General features: G+C 51.2%; 5 protein-coding genes and 2 non-coding genes across 7 annotated transcripts; 4 read left to right on the top strand and 3 right to left on the bottom strand.

The window, feature by feature from the left end:
- The first annotated feature begins 35 nt into the window (after positions 1 to 35).
- Positions 36 to 2190, top strand: BDW70DRAFT_83479 (PRKCSH domain-containing protein). Its single transcript, XM_073744977.1, has 2 exons — positions 36 to 334; positions 388 to 2190. The coding sequence occupies exons 1-2, from the start codon at positions 221 to 223 to the stop codon at positions 1789 to 1791; spliced, it is 1518 nt and encodes a 505-aa protein (XP_073599992.1). The 5' UTR covers positions 36 to 220; the 3' UTR covers positions 1792 to 2190.
- Position 2191: 1 nt separating this feature from the next.
- Positions 2192 to 6536, top strand: BDW70DRAFT_83463 (cytoskeletal protein-binding protein SLA1). Its single transcript, XM_073744976.1, has 5 exons — positions 2192 to 2758; positions 2934 to 4280; positions 4331 to 4367; positions 4416 to 6200; positions 6248 to 6536. The coding sequence occupies exons 1-5, from the start codon at positions 2561 to 2563 to the stop codon at positions 6271 to 6273; spliced, it is 3393 nt and encodes a 1130-aa protein (XP_073599991.1). The 5' UTR covers positions 2192 to 2560; the 3' UTR covers positions 6274 to 6536.
- Positions 6537 to 8037: 1501 nt separating this feature from the next.
- Positions 8038 to 8130, bottom strand: BDW70DRAFT_t45. Its single transcript has one exon. It is a non-coding gene; the product is annotated as a tRNA-Asn (tRNA).
- Positions 8131 to 8438: 308 nt separating this feature from the next.
- On the bottom strand, positions 8439 to 8550 carry BDW70DRAFT_t44. Its single transcript has one exon. It is a non-coding gene; the product is annotated as a tRNA-Asn (tRNA).
- A 2516-nt stretch (positions 8551 to 11066) lies between these two features.
- Positions 11067 to 12619, top strand: BDW70DRAFT_83444 (uncharacterized protein). The gene is made up of 6 exons (XM_073744975.1): positions 11067 to 11139; positions 11195 to 11579; positions 11628 to 11789; positions 11838 to 11990; positions 12069 to 12191; positions 12264 to 12619. Exons 1-6 carry the CDS (start codon positions 11085 to 11087, stop codon positions 12496 to 12498), a joined length of 1113 nt encoding a protein of 370 aa, XP_073599990.1. The 5' UTR covers positions 11067 to 11084; the 3' UTR covers positions 12499 to 12619.
- A 326-nt stretch (positions 12620 to 12945) lies between these two features.
- On the bottom strand, positions 12946 to 16880 carry BDW70DRAFT_147440 (uncharacterized protein; the record flags this gene model as incomplete). Its single annotated transcript, XM_073738719.1, has 6 exons — positions 12946 to 15202; positions 15686 to 16177; positions 16229 to 16311; positions 16365 to 16482; positions 16537 to 16574; positions 16638 to 16880. 6 exons carry the CDS (start codon positions 16878 to 16880, stop codon positions 12946 to 12948), a joined length of 3231 nt encoding a protein of 1076 aa, XP_073599989.1.
- A 1450-nt stretch (positions 16881 to 18330) lies between these two features.
- Positions 18331 to 20503, top strand: BDW70DRAFT_128621 (phosphatase PAP2 family protein). Its single transcript, XM_073735462.1, has 3 exons — positions 18331 to 18980; positions 19049 to 19583; positions 19635 to 20503. Exons 1-3 carry the CDS (start codon positions 18591 to 18593, stop codon positions 20039 to 20041), a joined length of 1332 nt encoding a protein of 443 aa, XP_073599988.1. The 5' UTR covers positions 18331 to 18590; the 3' UTR covers positions 20042 to 20503.
- Positions 20504 to 20845: the final 342 nt, after the last annotated feature.

Here is a 20845-nt window from a genome sequence, read left to right as displayed (position 1 = left end):
AAGATCAACTTCACAGCTGTCATTAACACCAAATAGCATTGCTGGCTGCTCTCTCCATCGCTGAAATAGCTAGAATCGGTCCAGTTGCTCTATTTTCAATCAGTCTTCTTGCTCCGGCGATTTTGATCATTACTCGATCAGCTCACACCGTGGATAGACTGGCTCCATTTCCAGAGCAATTAGCAGCGGGTGTCGCCCGGCAGCATACAACTCTCCACCGATGCGCAGACAGTCGAGAATAGTAGCCTCTCTGCTTGTGCTAGCATGTGCAAGCTCCGGCGCACTTGCGCACAGGAAGTTCAATGTTCATGATGATCTACTAGCATACCCTCAGGTGAATCGCGTCCGCCGTCGAAACTCTGCCCGTGCTGACGATCCCTCTCGTAGTTCCGCATCAAATTCCCCGATGGCTTTATCCTCGAGTCTCAAGCACGCGCTTTTCTAGAACAAGCTCCCCATAGCAGCTCAGACCTGAACGATATCTCTGAACCAACGCCGTTAAAGGACGAAAGTGAAGAATCGATACGCGACGGGTCTAGTGGAGAGAAGGCCAAATTCTCGTACGAGGAGCTATCCCTTGAAGGACAGCGATATCTTTGCCAAATCCCTGTGGTCGATGATGGCGATAGCAATCGAACAAAAGTAGAAGTGAATGAGGAGGAGGAGCGAAAGGAGCTCGCGCGAGCGACAGACCGAGGTCTGGAGCTGCTGCGTGAGATGGAAGGCAAATGCCTCTACTACATCTCCGGATGGTGGTCTTATTCCTTTTGCTACATGAACCAGATAAAGCAGTTCCACGCGCTTCCTTCAGGAGGAGGTGTTCCCAACTACCCGCCAATGGAGGATCACACGACACACTCGTTCATACTGGGGAGATTTCCGCAAGAAGAAGGTCAGGATGAAGGAAAGGGTGCGAAGTCCGGGAAGTCATCTACAGAACTGGCAGAATTGCAGACGAAAGGAGGCTCGCGCTATCTGGTTCAGCGACTTGAAAGCGGCGATCAGTGCGACCTCACAGGAAAGAACCGGAAGATTGAAGTCCAGTTCCACTGTAACCCGCAGTCGACGGACCGTATCGCCTGGATCAAAGAACTCTATACGTGCTCCTACTTGATGCTCATTTATACCCCACGGCTATGCAACGATGTCGCCTTCCTCCCACCTCAGCAAGAGGAGGTCCATACCATCGAATGCCGTGAGATACTTACTCCGGAAGAGGTCGCCGGCTGGCAAGCTATGCATGAGTACCAATTATCTCAACAGCTGGTAGAATCTGCGGAAGCACCTAAACATCAGGTCATTGGTGGTATTGAAGTTGGTGCCCAGCGGTTAGTTGGGACTGAGGGCAGGCGCATCGAGAAGGGCCGTGTGGCTTCCATAGGTGAGGAGAAAGTGGACGTGGTTGCGAAACGAGTGAACGGCGAGGTGCAACTGCTGTCGGCAGAGGAGTTGAAGAAATTCGACCTCGACGAGGCAAAAATTGAGGAGCTCAGGAAGAAGCTAGAGGAATGGGCCAAGGGTAAAGATTGGACTCTAGAGATTGTGACCGGCAACGGTGCATATCTTCGTGGAGTAGTCGATACAGATGAAGATGAGGATGGGAATGAAAACGAAGAGGGAGAAACAAACAAGAAAGAACAGAGGGAAAATACACAAGAAACCACAGGCCAGCCTGTCCATCAGGAAGAGACCGAGTCAGGGCAGGCCGGGCACCCGAAGGATGACAGATCGGAAGATGGAGAGGATCCAGATGTGGATGGAAGTGAAGAGATCTTCAAAGACGAACTGTAGATAGGTCATCATTTATATGAGCTGACAATTTGTATGTGCGTTCAACTTGAACATCGTACACTGTAGACTGTAGACTCTGAGCTTGAGACGTAGGGCACTCCATCGCAGGAGTACATCGCAAGTCAGATCGCAGATCCTGGACTCGTAAACGTGGTGTACAGATAGACTCCTGTCAAAACAGAAGAACGTGCACCCTGCACCCAATCAAACTTTGATAGTACGCGTTAGAATAGATCGATCGAGGCGATATTCTGGCACTCCGCGTCGTTGCGAAACCTGCAGCCTCGGGTGTCGAGTCTCGCTGTAGGAGGTACGGAGTACTAGGTACACAGTGCGTAACTGTGGCTGTCGTGCTGATTTGCGCAAACCACCCCCTCAGCCCCAACGATCGGCATTTCCCTCGTCTGTTCACAGAATTCCACGACCGTTTGTCCCTTTCTGACTTCCTCGTCCCTCCGCGGCCTCGTTTACAGCCTGTACCCCGGATTTGCACCGTTCCAGCCTGATCGATGAGTTGGGAGCTGCCAAGCCCAGCCCACACTGTCTCGCTCGCGGACTCTCCTCTCCGGCCATTACGACGACGAACCCCGACCGACCGTCTACTGACTTCTCGTCAACCGGTCTTCTTTCTCCCTTACGCACGATCCCAATCGATATTGCCTTGACGTCTTCTCTCTGACGCTGCAGTTGCAGCCGGACCGCTTCCCTACCGCGTCTGTCCACCCCCCGATCAGCACACACAGGCCCAACATTCAGTTGACCGGCCACCATGGGTTTCATCGGTGTTTATACCGCCATCTACGACTACCAACCGCAAGCGCAAGGTGAATTAGAACTTCGTGAAGGCGATCTACTATACATTCTCGAGAAGAGCGACGAGGACGATTGGTGGAAGGCCAAAAAGAAGGCGGACCGGGAGGACGAAGATGAGCCCGAGGGTCTAGTACCAAATAACTACGTCGAGGAGGTAAGGACACCTTTTTTGGATTTGGTGGAGTGCCATGTGTGAAGGGGCGTCACAATGGCGCCTGGTGCCTTACTTGAACTTCCCTGTGGCTGTTCCGCTCTCAGGGGCTTACGATGACGTTCTCCCACACCCACAGAACGAACAGGAGCGAACAGGAACACTGATGGGTTAACAGGCCACGCCGATTCACACCGCGAAAGCTCTCTACGATTATACACGTCAGACAGATGAGGAAGTATCTTTCTCAGAGGATGCGAACTTGGTGGTGTACGACACTTCGGATCCGGACTGGACCTTGGTTGGAGTCAACGGGGATTTTGGATTCGCTCCGTCAAATTACATCGACATTCTTGACGGCTCTGTAGCTCATGCAGCTCCCGCTCAGACCTCTGCATCGCCGGAACCTCCTTCGTCGGCTGCAGCGTCCCCAGCGTCCCCAGCTCCCGCACCGGCACCTCCTAGCCTCCCGCAGCGTCCAGAGCCGGCTCCCGCGGAGGAACCTAGCTCGCCCGTCTCGAGCTCTCCCGTTGATGCCGTGCAGAATCCCGCTGCAGCCGCCATCGCCAGTATACTTCACAAGCAGCACGCCTCTCCGGAATCACCCAGAGATGTCCCCCCTCCCCCAGAGCCGCAGCCGCCTTCAGAGCCGCAATACCGTGAGCCTTCACCTCCACCACCTCAATTGCCGCGACGGCCCCCTTCGGAGCAGTTGACATCTCCGGTCCGTCTCGAGTCACCAACATCCGCGCCCTCGCCGGTTTCTCATCCTCGGCATGCTTCGATACGGGAGAACGATGGTGGTCCACGAGAATCACCTCCTTATAATCGGGTTGGACGGACAGCGCCGCGCTCCCCATCTGGATATCACATTTACAATATCAACGAGATGGTTGAGGTCATGGGTAAAAGAAAGAAGATGCCCACGACCCTAGGGATCAACATCGCCACTGGAACTATCTTCATTTCACCGGAGGACGATGGGGATGTGCAGGAGTGGAGTGCCGAGAAGCTTACCCATTACTCCATTGAAGGAAAGCACGTTTTCATTGATCTCGTCCGTCCTAGCAAGAGTGTGGATTTCCATGCGGGAGCCAAAGACACGGCCCGCGAGATTGTCTCGGCGTTAGGTGAGATCTCCGGAGCCTTCCGCGCAGAAGGCTTGCGGGAAGTGATAGCAGCAGGTTCTGGCGGCGGTGGCGCACAGAAGAAAGGAACTATTCTTTACGACTTCATGGCGCAAGGCGACGATGAGGTAACGGTTGGCGTCGGTGATGAGGTGGTGATTGTAGATGATACCAAATCCGAGGAATGGTGGATGGTTCGACGCATCAAGAATGGCAAGGAGGGAGTAGTTCCAAGCAGCTATGTGGAAGTCACCGGCTTTGTCTCCCCACCTTCAACCACCACCCCTGCTGAGTCCGGCTTGTCGGCTGTGGAGAGGAACAGGCTTGAAGAGGCTCGTCTAGCCAAGGAGGCTACACGAAAATCGGTATCAGAAGCAGCTGCACCACGTAGCCCTACGGTATGTCCTTTGCACAGCATGTGAAGCAAAGCTAACAGATCAAGCCGCAGCACCACAAGAAAGACAGCAAGAGCAACCAGAGATCCAGTAAGCATCTACATTGACCTCGTCTCAAGCATCTCTGACAGCATATAGAACCCGACCCGGCAAAGGTCAGGACGTGGATTGATCGGTCCAAAGCATTCACGGTGGAGGCTCAGTTCATCGGCTTGCAGGATGGCAAAATCCATTTGCACAAGACAAACGGAATTAAAATCGCTGTGCCAATCCCTAAAATGTCTTTTGAGGACTTGGAATACGTTGAGAAGGTTACTGGAATCTCCCTTGACGAAGATAAGCCATTGTCCGACATTCGTCGCCGTTCTCAACGTATCGAAGCCGACAAGGCGGACAAAGTTCGGTCCTCGAGCGAAGGAAAGTCTGGCGCCACTTTCCAACAGTCCGACTACGACTGGTTCGACTTTTTCCTCAAAGCCGGTGTTGGTCCTCATCAATGTGAGCGGTACGCGCAGAATTTCACCAAGGACTCGATGGATGAAAGTATCCTTCCAGACATAACCCCCGAGAATCTGCGCACACTGGGCTTGAAAGAAGGTGATATCCTGCGGGTCATGCGCTATCTGGATAATATGTTTGGGCGGACAGGCAACAAGTCGAAGCTGCGAAATGTGAGCTTTGGTGGTGAAGAGGTCATGGGTAATGGTGAGGAATCTGGTGGTCTCTTTGCTGGGCCTGGCGGAGCATTGCGCAACAACACCCGAAAGAGCCGTCCGGCACCAGCTGTCCAAACCAACGACGTGGTTGACCCGAAGGTGTTTGAGCAAAAAGACACGGCAAAGCCAGACAAACCACCCAGCAGCAGCACCCCTCCACCGGCCTCTGCCGCTGCCGACGACAAGCCTGTGCAAAAGGGATTCGACGACGATGCATGGGAAGTCAAGACTCCCAAGCAACCGGCAGCGCCAGCGACAGCTGTCAGCTCACCACCACTCGCAGCGGCACCCGCTGCGACCAGCTCTCCGGCTCAGCCGTCAATTACTGGAGCCATGGCCGATTTATCCCTCCTTCAGGCGCCCCTGCAGCCAACTCCTGCGCAGCCCACGTCTGCCCCTGCTCCTGCTCAATCACCCCCCGCAACTCAACCTATTCAAGCCCAGCCAACGGCGATTCCCGCGCCCCAGCCGCAGCAGCCAGGAGCCTCACCGAACTTTTTTGCACAGGTGGCACAGATTGGGCAACAGCAACCTATGCAAACTGGCTTTCAGCAGTCCCGACAGCGCCCTCAGGCACCTCAGGTCATGGGCCAAAATTCTCTTATCCCGCCTCCGCCTCAGCGACCGCTCTCTGCGCCTCAGAACATGCCTCAGCAACAGCCTTTTGGCCTACCTCAGCTGCAGCCACAGCTGACGGGTCTACCTCAGCAAGGCCCCCAGATTGCAGCCCCAGGGCAGAATCTGGCCGAATTAAACCAACAGCGCTTCCAGCCTTCTTTCCAGCCACAACAAACTGGATTCATGGCTCCGAACCAATTCCAGAACGGGCTAATGCCGCAACCTACCGGTTTTCAACCCCAATCGCAGTTTGGGATTCAGCAGCAACAGACTGGATTCGGCCTCGCACCGCAGCCGACAGGCTTCGGGGGCTTTGGTGCCCCTCCACAGCAGCCCATGCCGACTGGCATCAACTCTGTTCTTCCTCCCCCGTTGCAGCCTCAGCCTACGGGTATGAATGGTTCGGGCTCTATGGCTTACTCCCCGTCCCCTCCGCCAATTCCACCCATTCCCCAGCAGCAGACAATGGCCCCTCTGCAGGCCCAGAAGACGGGTCCAGCTCCTCCGGTCCGCTTCGGTGTCAAAACCGACGCACCCAAGAAGCTTGCTCCTCAGCCAACAGGACTGAAGGCCAACCTCTCGCAAGCCAGTAAGTTCTACGTCTTTCCGCGTATCGCCAGTAGCTAACCAGTGCAGCACCCACCAACCCGTTTGGCTTTTAGGCGAAGCGTTGTGTACATAGGATTTCCTTCGCAGCACATGACCCCTTTTATACACTATCTTTTGCTCATTCTGCTGGCGGGATTGCAAGCATGTCTGTCCTGACCTAATTCCCTTTCCTCACTTAAGCACATGATACATGCAGCGATCTAGGCATGACCCACCACCATCTACCCACGCAGCAAGCGCCGAGTATCTGTTACGCGGCAGACCTTCAGCGAACTAGACTTCGATATTCCTTCTTTCTTCTTCTTTTCCTTTTCTTTTTCACTTTCGCTCTGACTGACCCGATATACGTAATTTTGGAAGACCACGCTACGCTAACGCTCTCCCGACATTTTCCTTATCCGTTCTGTTCTTTACATTTGGCCTGTGCTAGTCCAGGCACTCCCCTGCTGCGTTGGCTAGTCGTGTCTAGCATTGTCTTTACTCACCGTCTGAGCATTTGTTTTGCTTTATTGCATGCCTATCGTTACTTTCCTATTGTGTGTCTTGGCCGGTGTTGACTTTCGTCTGTCCTCAGCTGCTTAGGTAGTTTTATCCTCGACGTCAATAAGTAATGTTGAGTTATAACTGGAGTGGTGCCGCGCCGACTTCATATAAGGCTGGTCTGCAATAGGAGAGGCGATAGGCACTAAGCACTGTACAGTGTATTCAGGATTTCTCCTTTCCAGCCATTCTCCTTTCAGATTCTGAGATTCAACTCCCAAGATACGTTTGCAGTGTCTCATCTGCCTAGACTTCAATACTGCCACGTGCAATCCAGCGCAATGAAAATCCATAGCCTGGACGGCAGCATTAATCAAATCAAAATTACATCAAAGACCACCAGCATAAACGAATCCCTCGGTAATCTGGCATGTGCTCTTCTAGCGTTCTTATGGTTGATTATCAGAGATTAATTTTTGTGTTTACTCCTCCCACGCAGTCTAAAGGATACTGTCCGATAGTCCTCCTTTAGCTCAAGGTACATTTGAATTGGGGGAGTAGCATAACCGCGTGCTCTATCTCTATGGCATTGGGCACATGGTCCGCTTTCCGCTCTGTGAGCTGGTGCGGAAGCCAAACCTTCTGTTTGCGAATATCAACTCTCCAGCAAATCGATTCTCTGTCGAGACGAAACACTAAATGGTGGAAATAGAACTATGTATTCAAAGATTGTGTCAGCAGGGCGGCCAATATCCATCCGCCACCTCCAATGAGGCCTCATTCTATATCATTGCGGCTTTTCTTGCCGTTAAGATGTAATTAATTTTGATTCGATGTTTAATTTAGTTCTCAACTCCAGTCGCAATCATTGGGCTTTATTCAGACCCAGATATAATCCCTTACTCCTTCGTAGGGTGTGTTGGGTTCATTCTCAATCATAATTTAGAAGAGGGTGTGAAGGGGCGCAAAAAGCATCGTTTACATGAAATCCGTCATATCAATTTAGTCTCTGGTCCTATATTAGCTCTGCGCCGAGACCAAAGGGAAGATGTGAAGAGGTGGTTTAAAGCACGGGTAGGTCATTATGTTTGTCCGTGGGCGATACACAGTAGAACAAGTCCTGCGATGAAGCTTTAAACGACCACGACTTTCAAGGTGCCTACGTCAAGGACGTATCCAGAGGATACAGGCTGTTGCAAAGACGGCATCATAGGACTTAATATGGACTTTTCTCGATTTCAATGGACAAAAAAAAGAGTGTCTAAAGACACAAAAAAAAAAAAAAAAAAAAAAAAAAAAAAAAAAAAAAAAAAAAAAAAAAAAAAAAAAAAAAGAGACGTCCCCGGACAGGCTCGAACTGTCAACCTCCTGATATCCGAAGCCATTGCTTCTTAACAGTCAGACGCGCTAACCAGTTGCGCCACGGAGACGAATTGTTGAAAGCTGTGTATGTTGTCTAATAGACCATGTTTCCTTCTTAATATGTAATCTATGTTTCCTTAATATGTAATGTCACTTGTATAGAAAATAAAAAGCAATTGCCACAGGACGGTACCCGTGGTTTCGCCAGGCAGCCACCAATGGCATAGTTTTGTGTAACTTCGGCTCGATCCTTACTTGCAGCAGCACATGCATGTATAGAGCGTATATTCACTCACAGACAAATCCGGCACCTCTCCTCAAGAAAATAAAAACACTCCAACCAGGTCGAGCCCTCTCACGGGCAAAAAAGGAATACCGTCCTCGGACAGGCTCGAACTGTCAACCTCCTGATGACTAAGGATTTGACTTGACTTCTCAAATCTAGTTTCCTAACAGTCAGACGCGCTAACCAGTTGCGCCACGAAGACCGCTTATTGGTTGTCGGCGGAACTGGATGCTTATATAAATCGAGTTATTTTTTGTTTTTCCTGATCTTGCCCTTTGATGTTTAGATGATGGCCCGCGAAGTATGTGCTGTCAAGTCAGCAGTTTGGTAGTGACATAGGTGGAATATAGAGCGTTTCGGCCTTATCATAGTGTGGGATAAGCCTAGCTGAACCCACTGGAAGTCTGGGCTTGCTCCGTAAAGAAGCCCTCCTTTGATGATACTGTTCCTTAGGTTATATAAAATTTTATATTTTCGCTCAACCCCATATGATGGACGTCACACCTGGCATGTTCCACAAACTAATCATATATTTTGTAACCATCGCCCTTAGCCAACTGCCCGTCCACCGCAAGTATCACCCATCCATTTCCAATAGACGGAAGGCAAATGAGGTTCCAAGCACTTGTACCCAATGCAAGGAGCCCTAACTTCGAGATCGGTCGCCAGCACTATAAGCAACAAAAGTCCCAGGTCCCACGGGCCCCCTGTGATAGGCGTCTGTTCCCGCTGATAGACATCTATAATGCCTTAAAACTGTCAGCATTTACAGCTAGGCCATAAAAACCAATTGGCAATATGCCGGTCCTTATATTCCAACAAAAACAATCTGAAACGGTAGCTCATGCCGTTTCATCCAGGGCGAGACCCTTTACCTGCTGCATCATCGAGCCGACAGAACCCATATAACAGCCGCATATGCGATAAACGCAACAAACACAACCTCGATGGTCTACATTATGCCACAGAAGACCAAAAAGCCAATACGCAGCCCATTTTACTACTGAGTGCAAGTACGGATCCTTCGTTGGCCGTAAGCAGCCACATGGGTTCGAGCAAGAAAGCACCATCAAACATGGCACCAGCGACCCTCGACCATAGAGCGCACCTCAGATTGACGCCCCAAGTGGCTTCTAAACGTCGCCCATCCTCCAAGACTCTTTATTCCCCCATCTCAGTAGATACGGCGCGACCTGGACCATGACCTGAAGGATCGCTGCACTTGTCTCTGCAATGACAAGCACGAGGAAGTGCGTCTGCAAGAAGATGTCCATTGTGAGACCGCTCGCACACCGGTTTAAGAGGGTCCACTCACTCTACCCAGAATTCTGCCATACACTCCCTTGTCCTGGGCAGCTTGGGCGGCTTCCTATCAGAGAAAGAGTGATCCAGATGTACGCCAACACACCGTATCTGCTCAGCATGGAACCCCATCATCCATAAGTCCCTCCCCTAGATTTGATCACCACCGACTGAAGCCTCGCGGGGAGGAGGAGAAGTGAATAGCCAGCCGAGTTTGGAAGTACCGTATCTGCGATCGAGGAATGGCGGCGAAATTGTCGCAGCAGTCACACTGCACCTTGCCAGGCTGCCACCTCTCCCCCATGGCACGAGTAGCGTAAAAGCCCAACTGGGAACAAGAGGACGCTGATGTGATACAAGTTAAGGATTTAGCACCATGGCCATGGTGAACCTACCCACAGAGGTGAGCATTTTTTCGCTCGCGGTCATGGTCGGGGTAGGTGAAACGCTGTCGGCGGAATCCCAACAATCTATGCCGACCTCGTCTCGCTTCCTCCTTCTCAATCACACAAGCTTTCCATGGCCTCCAACCCATAAATTTCCCACAAACTCCATACCATCAATTATGGCTCTTAGAAACTGACTTCGAGGCTGCGCATGCGACACCGCAATAGAGCCATCTTCCACCAAAGTATGCGCCCTACCCATCCTTGTCTTTTTGAGTCTATTTATCCTACAAACAATGTTTCCATAGAACACTGAAGCTCAAAGCAGCCCATAGCAGAGAAGAGATGAGACTGTCCGCCCCAGGATATCCGTCCCAGACGATAACAAAATCCTCAAGTACCTCGCCCCAGCCTCCAAGTTCCATCCTGGTCTCAGGAGCGCTCATTACCACCATCTATCGACCCTTAAGCCGGGATTTGCGAGAGACGCCAAATGGCTTTCAAGTGCAAACAAGGGAACGATGCGGAGAGAATGAGTGCGACGATGATAACGTCTACCACATCTGATGCTCACGTAAGGCTCGCCTACAGACTGTGCAGCTTACCCAAACTCCCGGATAAAACACCTCCAAAATGAACTAGGCGGGAGACATGTCACTGAATTTGGAGCCGCATTCCGAATGAGCAGACCGATGGGGGTTCAAAAACCCGAGCACCGGCAGGGATCGCGCCTCCCTACCTACTTCCAGATTAGCAGGGACAATCTTGACCAACTTCAGGCCACCCCGCCGTACGTATGCAGCTCAGGACCGTTTGTTACAGTTCCGAACCTATTAACAAGCGCGAGAACCTCTACAATATTTGGGATATTTTAGAATTGCCGATCCCAGAGTCCGCGTTGATCCAAAACCTCTGCCCTTGCTGATTCGCCCCGATCGGATTACTCATTCTAGCCAAGCACTTGGCAACCTGAAACCCTTGGAGGCTAAGGCTTGGACCCTGATCAACCTCGCCAGGGGATTTCTCAAATGTTGCTACCTGCGTGAAAATGCAGTTGTTCGCGCTCCTGCTGCGAGTGGCAACCGCTCTACTACTACCAATTGGTGGGTGATTAGGTCTTCAAACAGCTCTCGCTAGCCTCAATGCTAACCTTCTCAGGAACCGTCGCCCAGGAATGCTCGAGCCGCGAGAACTATACAGCTCGCAATCAGACAGAGATCGACACGATTACCCAAAACTGCACCACAATCGTGGGCGAGCTTGGTCTTGTTGATTGGTCTGGGCCGCTAACGCTCCCCAACCTCACACGCATCAGGAGTATCCGAGTCTACTCTGGCGACGTCACTGCCATTGAGCTCCCTGCCTTAACATACCTGGATAGTGATCTGCTCCTCACGAACCTGCCCTCGCTGAGTAGAGTATATCTGCCTGAATTACAGCATATCGAGGGACTCTACGTAGACCTCGTGGGCAATGCACCGGAGCTGCATATTCCAAAATTGACGAATACATCGTCCATTTATCTACGAGGCAATTTCTCAGAGCACGTTGGCCACTGCAAGTGACGAGCCATGCACTAACAGGAATGCAGTCAATTGTTTCATTCCTTGCGCAATGTTGAAAAGAAACTCGATATCTGCAACGCCGTCAGCTGCGGATACTATTCCCGTATGAACGCATTCACCTCAATGCGTCTTTCATTCCCGTCCCTCGAGCGTGTCGGTAGCCTCATAGTCGGCGGGAACGTGTCAAGGTACGCTCCATTATGCGATATTGGAAACACCGGCTCATTATAGTATAGCCTGTCACTGCCTGAACTCACCACCCTTACATGCAATGATTGTGACTGGGTGGCGCTGCATCTGAAGCTCTACGGCTCCTCACGAATACCAGTCAACCTCCCCAAGCTCACTAATACCAACGGATCTCTCTATATCCGAGGTGATATTGACTCGTTTGTCCTCCCTACCTGCCACTATCATCCGTTTTACTCATGAGAGTAAGTCAAAAGGCTAACAGGAGGTTATCCCAGAATATCCCTACCCTCCCTGCGAGAATACAACCGCGAGCTCATTGTGACTCCCTACGACCCGCTAGATATAACTCTACCCGTGGAGCGAGCAGAGGATTTCTCGTTCACGGGGAATGTCTCGAGGTAAGGCTCGCCGCAATCCCGAACAGGCAACCAGGACCAGTTAACTAATTCTTCTCTATTTATGGCTGCTAGCATTCAGCTCCCCAATTTAACAGATTTCACCCGCATACATATTAACTCAGATCTTGATTTCGACTGCGACGCGCTCTGGAAGGATCTCGATCAGACAAGCGGGCCGCTGAATGAGAGTAGCAAGGAGGAGTACCTTCAGTGTTCGGCGGGCGTGTCCTGGCAGCCAGGAGGCTCGCAGGCGGTCACGGCTGTCGCTGCGCTTGGTCTTGGGCTTGTTATGGGTTTCTTAATATGAGTATGCGTTGAGGGGGTAATTAAGCATCATTATCGTCTTGGTTATTGGCTAGATGAAATATATATACGGGAATATCTATGATAGAATTATATAACCAATGTATAGCTGGTTACATACAGGCTCCTAGATGTCGTGATGTTCTTTTATGTGATATCATGGCTGGCAAGCGCTCTAGAAACGATATGTTTCGTTTCACAAATCGAATAATATGTATTGAATTGTATGATACTAATTTTATATACAGCCAACCCCCGAGAGAGAGCTAAATACAATACCACAATGATCAAAACCAAGTATCACCCATTAAGATAAACCCACACGCCAGCCATGCCATGGAAGGACAAAACCCAAATCCGAACCCAACTCCGATCTCTAATCATAATCATTAGCCTCCTCTAGTCACAAATACAAAAGCTCAGAGAACATGGCCAGACGCGTCGTTAAGAGTTATGTTTCATCCCAGAGCCCGAATACGGGTAGATCTTCAGCCATGTAGAGAAGCCCGTTATCAGATAAGATCATATCGGAGAGCGGCGTGTGACCATCGCCTTCGCCGGTCTCAGCACCTGCCCTCCGGGATGCTGACGCCGAAGCTCCGGCACCAGCCAAGGGCATAGCCATGGAGCCGCCCGGGGAGAAGTTTATGGGAATTCCCGTTGTGGTGAGAGTAGAGATCGCCGAATCGAATGGGAGTCCGGCGGTGGCAGTGCCACAGAGCGCGTCCCAGATGCTACTGTCTTGTGGCGCGAGGGTTGTTAGATCGGGCTGTTGTTGTGACGGGATGGGATTATTTGCTTGGGGTAGTTTGTCCGGGGATAGCGGGGACGGGGCTGCGATTTGGCCTGGCCGGCGGGCAGAGGGTATGGTATCTGGTGTGGGTGATAGTTCGTCTGCACTAGCGGGCCCGACTTGACCGAAGAGCTGTTCGACCTGTCTGCTGCGGCGTTCCATCCATTGCCGGCTGCGGCGGCCCACGTACTCGGATACCGCAGCCCGGAGATACCTGATAATCTGAAGGAAGCGACAAGAGTGCGGGTCATGAGGGACAAACAGTTCAAGGAATCTCTCGGCCTTGTTCATGCCTTCTTCGAGCGGGAGGAGGTTGTCGTAGTCGGCGAAGAAGGCGGCGCCTAGCACGACGGCTGAGTTGAAGACGGAGTTAATTAGAAAAGGAAGACGGCGCGGGAGAGCTTCGTATCGGGCGAGGCCCTCTACGAGGTCGAGGCCGCGCAGGGCAGAGTAGACGCAGGCGTCGGCGAATAAGGATAGGCGGGATGTACCGTTTCTGGATTCGGGGGCTCCGGCGGAGCCTTTCTTGCTTTTTACATATTGTGATACCCAGAAGATGAGGAATGGGCGGGTCAAGAGAATGATCGACCAGTAGTACGACCCGAAGACATGCGCTGCAGCCAAGCTTTCCTCTAGTGTTCTGGATTCCAATCGGTCTCTTTGTAACTGTAGGAATGTGGGAAGAGTCCTGACCCAAGCTCGATGCTGATTAGAGATGTTCTCGGCAAGATTAATCGAGACCACCTGTCGCATGTACACTTCGGTGAGAACTCGCTCGAAGATGCGACAGAGCGAAATCACAGTTGTAGATAATTGGTCTTGGGGAAGATGTGATTCTCTTCGGCTAACCTCATCCTCACGCAAGTCATAGTCGAAATCCGACGTGGCGGGTGGACGTCCTAGGGATGCACTGAGGAAAAGATCCATCATGCGAAGGCTCTTCCACACACGTTCCCGGGCCCTTCTTTCCCGCGTGGTGAACAGAGAATTTGCATCTCTTCGGTGTATACCCACTGCATATGCAGCCCGTAGCGCGATACCTAGATTCATAAAGGCACCATTTCGACGACAAGCACCAAGCATGTACATGGAAATCAGAACATAGGACTGGATCGTGTATAAGCTGGGAGTCTCGGTGAAAGCGGAGAAAGCCAGTTGCCGGCCGCTGACAAAGTATCGCTCTGCTTGAGCCTGGTTGGTGTCGGATACCTGGGCGCCAATGGCGAGGACAAGATAGAAGATTGAGCTGACCGTGTCCTCGTCCCCTGTCGGATTTCCAATCCAATTGGCGAGCCGCGGGTGAAATTCCTCAAGGTCAAACAGGTCGAGCAACGGACTGGTAGCCAAAACATACTGACGGGCGAGCCGTTGCGCCTCATCATTACTTGGAGGCTGAGCCAGCGGCCCATTGTGCGTGGTTGAGCTGCTCTGGAACGCCTCGAGCATTGAATGACGCGACGTATCCTCCGTGAACTCGCACCGTCCGATCGATTGCGACACAATACGCCGAACGCTCTGTAAAAACGACAAGCTGGCGGAGTCTCCAATATACATAAACTTCCCCTGGCCATCCCGCAGCAGTCGCGCGACCTTCGGCACAGGTGCCGCTCCTCCATCCTTATCCTCCCCAACTTGCTGCTCTAGATTTGCGCTTGTGTCCTCGAGTGAGTTGAGCAGGTGATCCATGGCCGTCCGCCGCTGTGGAGTGGAGACCAAATGCTCGCTAAGTAACATTGCTTCTTTGGGTTCATTGCCGGGCCGGAGTAATCGAGCAGGCTTGTCCGAGAAATGGCATTCGGCTTCTTTGCGCCGCTGGATGCATATCGTGCAGGGTTGTTCCCCGTTGCACTTTTGCTTCCTTCTCTTGCAGCTGTCGCACGCCCGTCTGCACCGAAGACGGGCCCCGGGAACTGTACTGGCTCGAGGCATTGGCGTTGTCTGATTCGAGTGTGTCTTCGTAGGTCGTCCGCGAACCTGCGGCCAATGCGGGGGATGGTGCGACGATTAGTAGGCGGCTGGCAGAAGGCCTATTCGGCTACTTCGAGATAAATTGTTGCGCATCTCTTGTCAATATAGCAGCGAGTTAGCGCATATTGCATGTCAAGCAAACCACAGTTAATAATCAAGCTTGGAGTTGTGCTGGGTGAACTTGCGGTGCCTGGCTTCCTGGCTTCCCCGGACTGTGGAATATCGGAGCTTGGCATATGCCTGAGGCAAGAAGATCGACAGTCGACGCCTGAGGCAGATTTTGCTCTCAAACCGTCACAGCCCATATTCCCCTGCAAATATCATGGCTTGTCACATTAAGAAATCATATTCAGAGTCGTTGACTCAACCCTACTAAAGTACAGCGCGGCTGAATTTTGTCTAAGCCACTAAGCAGTTGCCACCAACTCACTCAGCCCGAAAAGACACAAGCCGTCCGAATGTATCTGCAGTGCCCCAAATGCCGTGGCGCAAACCAGACAGCTGAACAATCTGACTATGATCGACAAACAGATTGACATCGATGCCAAACTCCCGAATGTACCAAGTATAGACTTGGGGATCTGCTGCTTCAAACATAACCCGCTCAGGCGGAAGCTCCTTCATGATCTTTGACACTACGTCCGTCCTCCATGACTTGACGTTCTCTGTGATACCCTCCGACTCAATCATCAAACGCTCCACACCCGCATCCAGGAACTTCCGTCCCAGGTTCACCAGTTTTCCAGGATCGGACGTGCCGAGTGACTCGAGACCAGCCGCCGAGGTATCGCCGCCTGCCCCAAACTGAATTCCTAGCTCGGGTTTCGCCTTTAAGCCGTACGAATGAACTTTGTCGACCAGACGAAGCCAGTCATCTTCAGGGATCGAGAGGAATCCGGAGGAAAGCTCAATAACGTCGAATCTGTGGTGCAAAGTCAGAACCCGGAATGGAACAAAATTGAGCATGACAAACCCTAGATCTTTGCATTTGGTGAGGTACTTGTCAAAGACCGAGTTTGGGTCTGGATGAGTGAGGAGATGCTCGGCCCATCCGCCCTAGAAATCAGTCAGTGAAAGCCCGTCTCGTCAGATATTCAGACGGTACCAACCGTTGAGACATAGACGCTGTGTTCATGTGCAAGGTCGATCAACTCTCTCAGCGGCTTTTCTGGGAACAGAGAGAAAGAGCCACCGGCGAACTTGAGTCCATCTACATGTGTGCCCATCCTGGATCGTCATTAGGCGACTAGGCTCCACGAGAATCTGAGACTCAACACTTACGTCTCGAGGATATCGGCAAGATATCTCTTACCCATAACCTACGACCACGAGTCAGCCTTGTTGCTTGCCGCAGCTGTTGGCCAGCTTCAGCTAGCACGTACTGTGTAGTAAGGTCCTCTAATCTCAGTTACTCCCTGTGATCTCGGCTTTTTCGGTCGAGGATTTGACCGTGCAAATCCAAACCCGTTAGATTTGTCTTGAAGCAGGATAGCTGCTTTCTTGGAACCAGGGGCGGTAGTTGAAAAGCCCTTGGACCACATCATCGGTGCAGCAGCCCTCTGAAAAGTTGATCCCAGGGCCTTTCCCGACGAAAGAGCAGTGGCTCGAGTTATGGGGGACAGCATCGTGGCTCTTTTTAGGTTTATGTCACGTTGATTTTACGGTAAAGGTTCGGTTACTTGAAGTCAATCGATAGGTGCGCTGCAACTAATTAAGCTGGAGTAGAGAGTCTCAGCTTTGACATTGATGATTTTGCTAGAGAGGTAAGAAAGGAGGAAATATAAAAAAGAGGTCGAGACAGCTGCATATTTTAGGTGAATGGCCTGTTTCATCATACGTACATCATGCACTCCCCAAGTAGCTATTTCCGAGGGTGGCATGAAGATGAAATAATAGGCATTAACATGATAATAGCAATGAATGCGATGATGTCATGATGTGTTTGGGAAACAGATCCACGGTGTGCAGAAGCTTCAGGGGCCGTCATGGATGCTAAAGTATAAATCATTTCAGGAACCAAAACCAATTTGGCCTCCTGAAATATACAGCCATGAGTCTGGTATGCCATGCCGCGCTTGGCCAGACTAACTGCTCCTGCAAAAGAGAACATATGTTCATAACTTTATGCAGACGATCTTCGGCGTTCGGAACTTCGGAAAAACAGCATCGGAAGATCGGAGACTGTTAAGGCCGGAGTAGTGTATGGTAAGCTGGTAACGTTTCGGTATCTAATACACCAGTCGGCTTCGACATCCTGAGAACCAATGACTGAGGATGTAAGATGGATTAGATTCAAGCTCCATGATTTGTCCACGAGCGATTATTCAAAGGTGCAGACAAAGCAAAGGGGATTTATTGAAACCTTATAATGCTTTATAATGGTTGATAATGGTAATGGACGTACCAGCCTTATGAAGGAATACGGCCGTGTCCGTGATTGCCAGCTGATCGTCTCCACTCACGCACGACCTCTTGCCGCACTAGTTCAACGTGGATCGTCTGGACTTTTAGGTAATTTATAGGTCTTACTTAAGTGACCGAGATACCTAGGTATCTGGAAATACGAAGTCTACTCTGATTATGTGCCGCAGAGAGGCTCGAGCCGGGTATCTTCCGGCTTGAGCAGTCAAAAGTGCTCGAGTCAACTCGAGTCAACAAACGCGCTGAAGAGTGTTGGCGCCTAACCTGGAGGGGAAAGCTAGCTGCAGACTGCAGACGGCTGACCAAGACATGGGAAGCTTGGAAGGGTACGATTCCCACTTTCCAAGTTGCAGCCTTGGTAACCTTACAGGGCCACAAGGCTGTCGATCTCCACCATATCTCGGAAGCAGGCAATCGCCGAATGGCAGCTTCTTATTCCAGACTCCGGACCATCCGGTTCTTGTGTTTTGCAGCTCTGTAGGCAACGATGCCTTGTTTATCCTGTCTTCCACACGCACTCATGCACTCACTCACTCACTGGGTGACCCCACCTGCACGCTTCGTGACATGGAAGCATCCGTGGCCGGTCTGTTCTCTTCAGCGGGGGCCCTGAGTGCAGTAGTACAAATATTAATAGTCGCGTGTCCACGTAGAGAGAAAGAGGGAAGCAGCAGCCGTCCGTGACTCCGTAATCACTATCAGTCAGCTCTGCGCTCTGGCGCCATCAGGCATCAGCTCGTTTCTCCCCTCGCCGGTCAAGCCGGGGCCCTTCGTTTGTCCCAAAGGTGATGCCGACTTGGTCCTACGACCGTGATCCCCGTCGCTGCGGCTGTCTTCTTCTGCTTTCCCCTTATCATTAAGGTTGACTTTCTCCACCCTCTTTTCCAAGGCTGCTGCCAGGAACACACCACACCATGGGCGCCGGAGCTATTTTGGAACCTTTGGTGGTCATCGTCTTGCTTTTCGGCGGCACTTGGATCAACCGTACCGCTGGCTCGTTTCCTACCTCACGTCGTGCTCGCCGCAAATCTATCGATCGTTACCGTGGTGCATCACCGGATTCGATCGAGTCGGGCCTTTGTTCGCCCACGTCCAAGGATGGCCTCTTGAAAGACCGACCTTTATCTCCAGCGAGCTCTCACTGCGGGCATGAGACATGGCGTAAGCGAAGAATTGGAATACTTTCATGGACCGCCGAAGTTACCTCCCCGAATACTGTTGTTTTCCAGGACCGTCTTCTCAGTCGGCTGCTACGCAAGTTGCCTTTCCTGGCCGAATGTTGGTACTGGGCGTTGGTGTACTGGGTATGGTTATTACAATTTCTCTTTGATTGACGAGAACTTGACAAGAACAAGGCTAACTCGGCCGGTAGACATACCAACTAGGAAGAGCATTCACGGCCGTAACCCTACAAGAAGGCACGGTCGATGTAGCGAGAAAACATGCGCTTAAGCTTATCGAGATCGAACAGGCCCTCGGGTTGTTCTGGGAGGTTCCGATCCAGCAGTTCTTCCTCCGGCACCCGTTGCTCATGAAATGGACCAATTGGATCTATTCGTTTATCCATATCCCTGGAACAATCGCATTCTTAGTTTGGCTATATTACTATACAATCACGAGAAACCATTTCGATGAGTCCCAGTCCGGAAAGCCCCGAGGGACGACAAGTGGCTCACCTGCTGGGCCGCTTCTCTATCAAGCCCGCCGACGAACATTAGCTGTGTGCAATCTCCTCGCATTTGTTGTATTCACTTTATGGCCCTGTATGCCGCCTCGCCTGCTGAGCGATGAGAAAGTGCAGGGGCCCGAAGGGAAGCTGGCACGCAGCTATGGCTTTGTGGATACCGTGCATGGAGCCGAAGGCGCTGGCAGTGTGTGGACCGAGAACAGGTTCTGCAATCAATATGGTGAGTTGGCCTTTTTTTTCCATTTAGTCAATTACTAAGACTCTTCGTCAGCTGCTATGCCCTCTCTGCATTTTGGGTATTCCCTCATGATTGGACTCACCATCATGACAATCCCACTGCCTGCTCAACATCGCGTCTCGACTCGAGTTCGAATCGGCCGATTTGGTGTCCAGATTCCGTCCCGTCAACGCCTGGCATGTCTATTCCTTGGCTTTGCATACCCGTTCATCATTCTCGCCGCCATTGTCGCTACTGCGAATCACTTCATACTCGATGCGGTCGCTGGTGCGATAGTATGTACGCTCGGTTGGAAGTTCAACGGCGTTCTGCTGAACCTGCTACCTGTGGAAGACTACTTCCTTTGGGTAGTCCGGATACACAAGCCTGAGCCAGCAGAAATGGCAGGACCGCTGGATCTCGAAGGATGGGCTGATGAAATAGAGGCTGAGACTGCCTGAAACATAGAAGAGGAAGGCCAGGCACGTTTAATATGTGCTGTAATTTTCGATGATACCCCTCTCTTTCTTGTCATGACTGTCATGTTTTCACCTGGGGTGAATCTTCTTCACCTAACACATATCCTTAGGGTCTCTCTTTTGCTCTATCCTTACGAGGGGTTTTGTATAATTAGGCATCCTATCGGAGGATCTAATATAACGAGACAAAGGGATGATGATATGATTGCTTGGTCGGTTCTGTTTTGTTAAGCATCTCTGAACGTCATTCAGATCTATTGGTTAAGTATTTACGGCACCATTGTCCTTGAAGAGAACAAGTGCAAGCCTATTGTGAAGCAAGCTGTGCCTGATAAGCTCATTCGATTTAAGGAGGGTCGGCTTGTTTGCGTTGAAGTACTGTGCTTCTTAGTATGCGGAGCGAAACATCTATACCGCATAAAATATCAGAATATTTTGAAGCTAGCAAGGGCCTTAAAAGAACAAGCCTTTTTGGACCGAGACAGTTGGATCAAAGTGACTATGTTTGTGAGCTTGAAGACGCTTACATTTTGCGTGTCTCTCGCATCGTTAGTAGTTGAAGGGAAACCACTTCCGTCATCTTTCCCCTCCATGTTGAACTGAGTCGGGTTCACGATTTAAGGCGCCTCTTACCAGGCCCATCTATTACCCTTACGCCCGCGGTATTACCGTCGTTATATTAGGAGACTGGGAGATTTAACGATCTCTTTGCCGCCGGTACAAACTCTGACATTCGCTTCTTGTCACCGAATACATACAGTAGCGATAGGTTTGCAGTTCACCTCC

The sequence above is a fragment of the Aspergillus foveolatus genome (genome assembly GCF_047715535.1).
Source record: "Aspergillus foveolatus strain CBS 279.81 unplaced genomic scaffold BDW70scaffold_4, whole genome shotgun sequence".
Classification (NCBI taxonomy): Eukaryota; Fungi; Ascomycota; class Eurotiomycetes; order Eurotiales; family Aspergillaceae; genus Aspergillus; species Aspergillus foveolatus.
The sequence above is the reverse complement of the archived record's forward strand: the minus strand, read 5'-3'. Positions and strand labels throughout refer to the sequence as shown.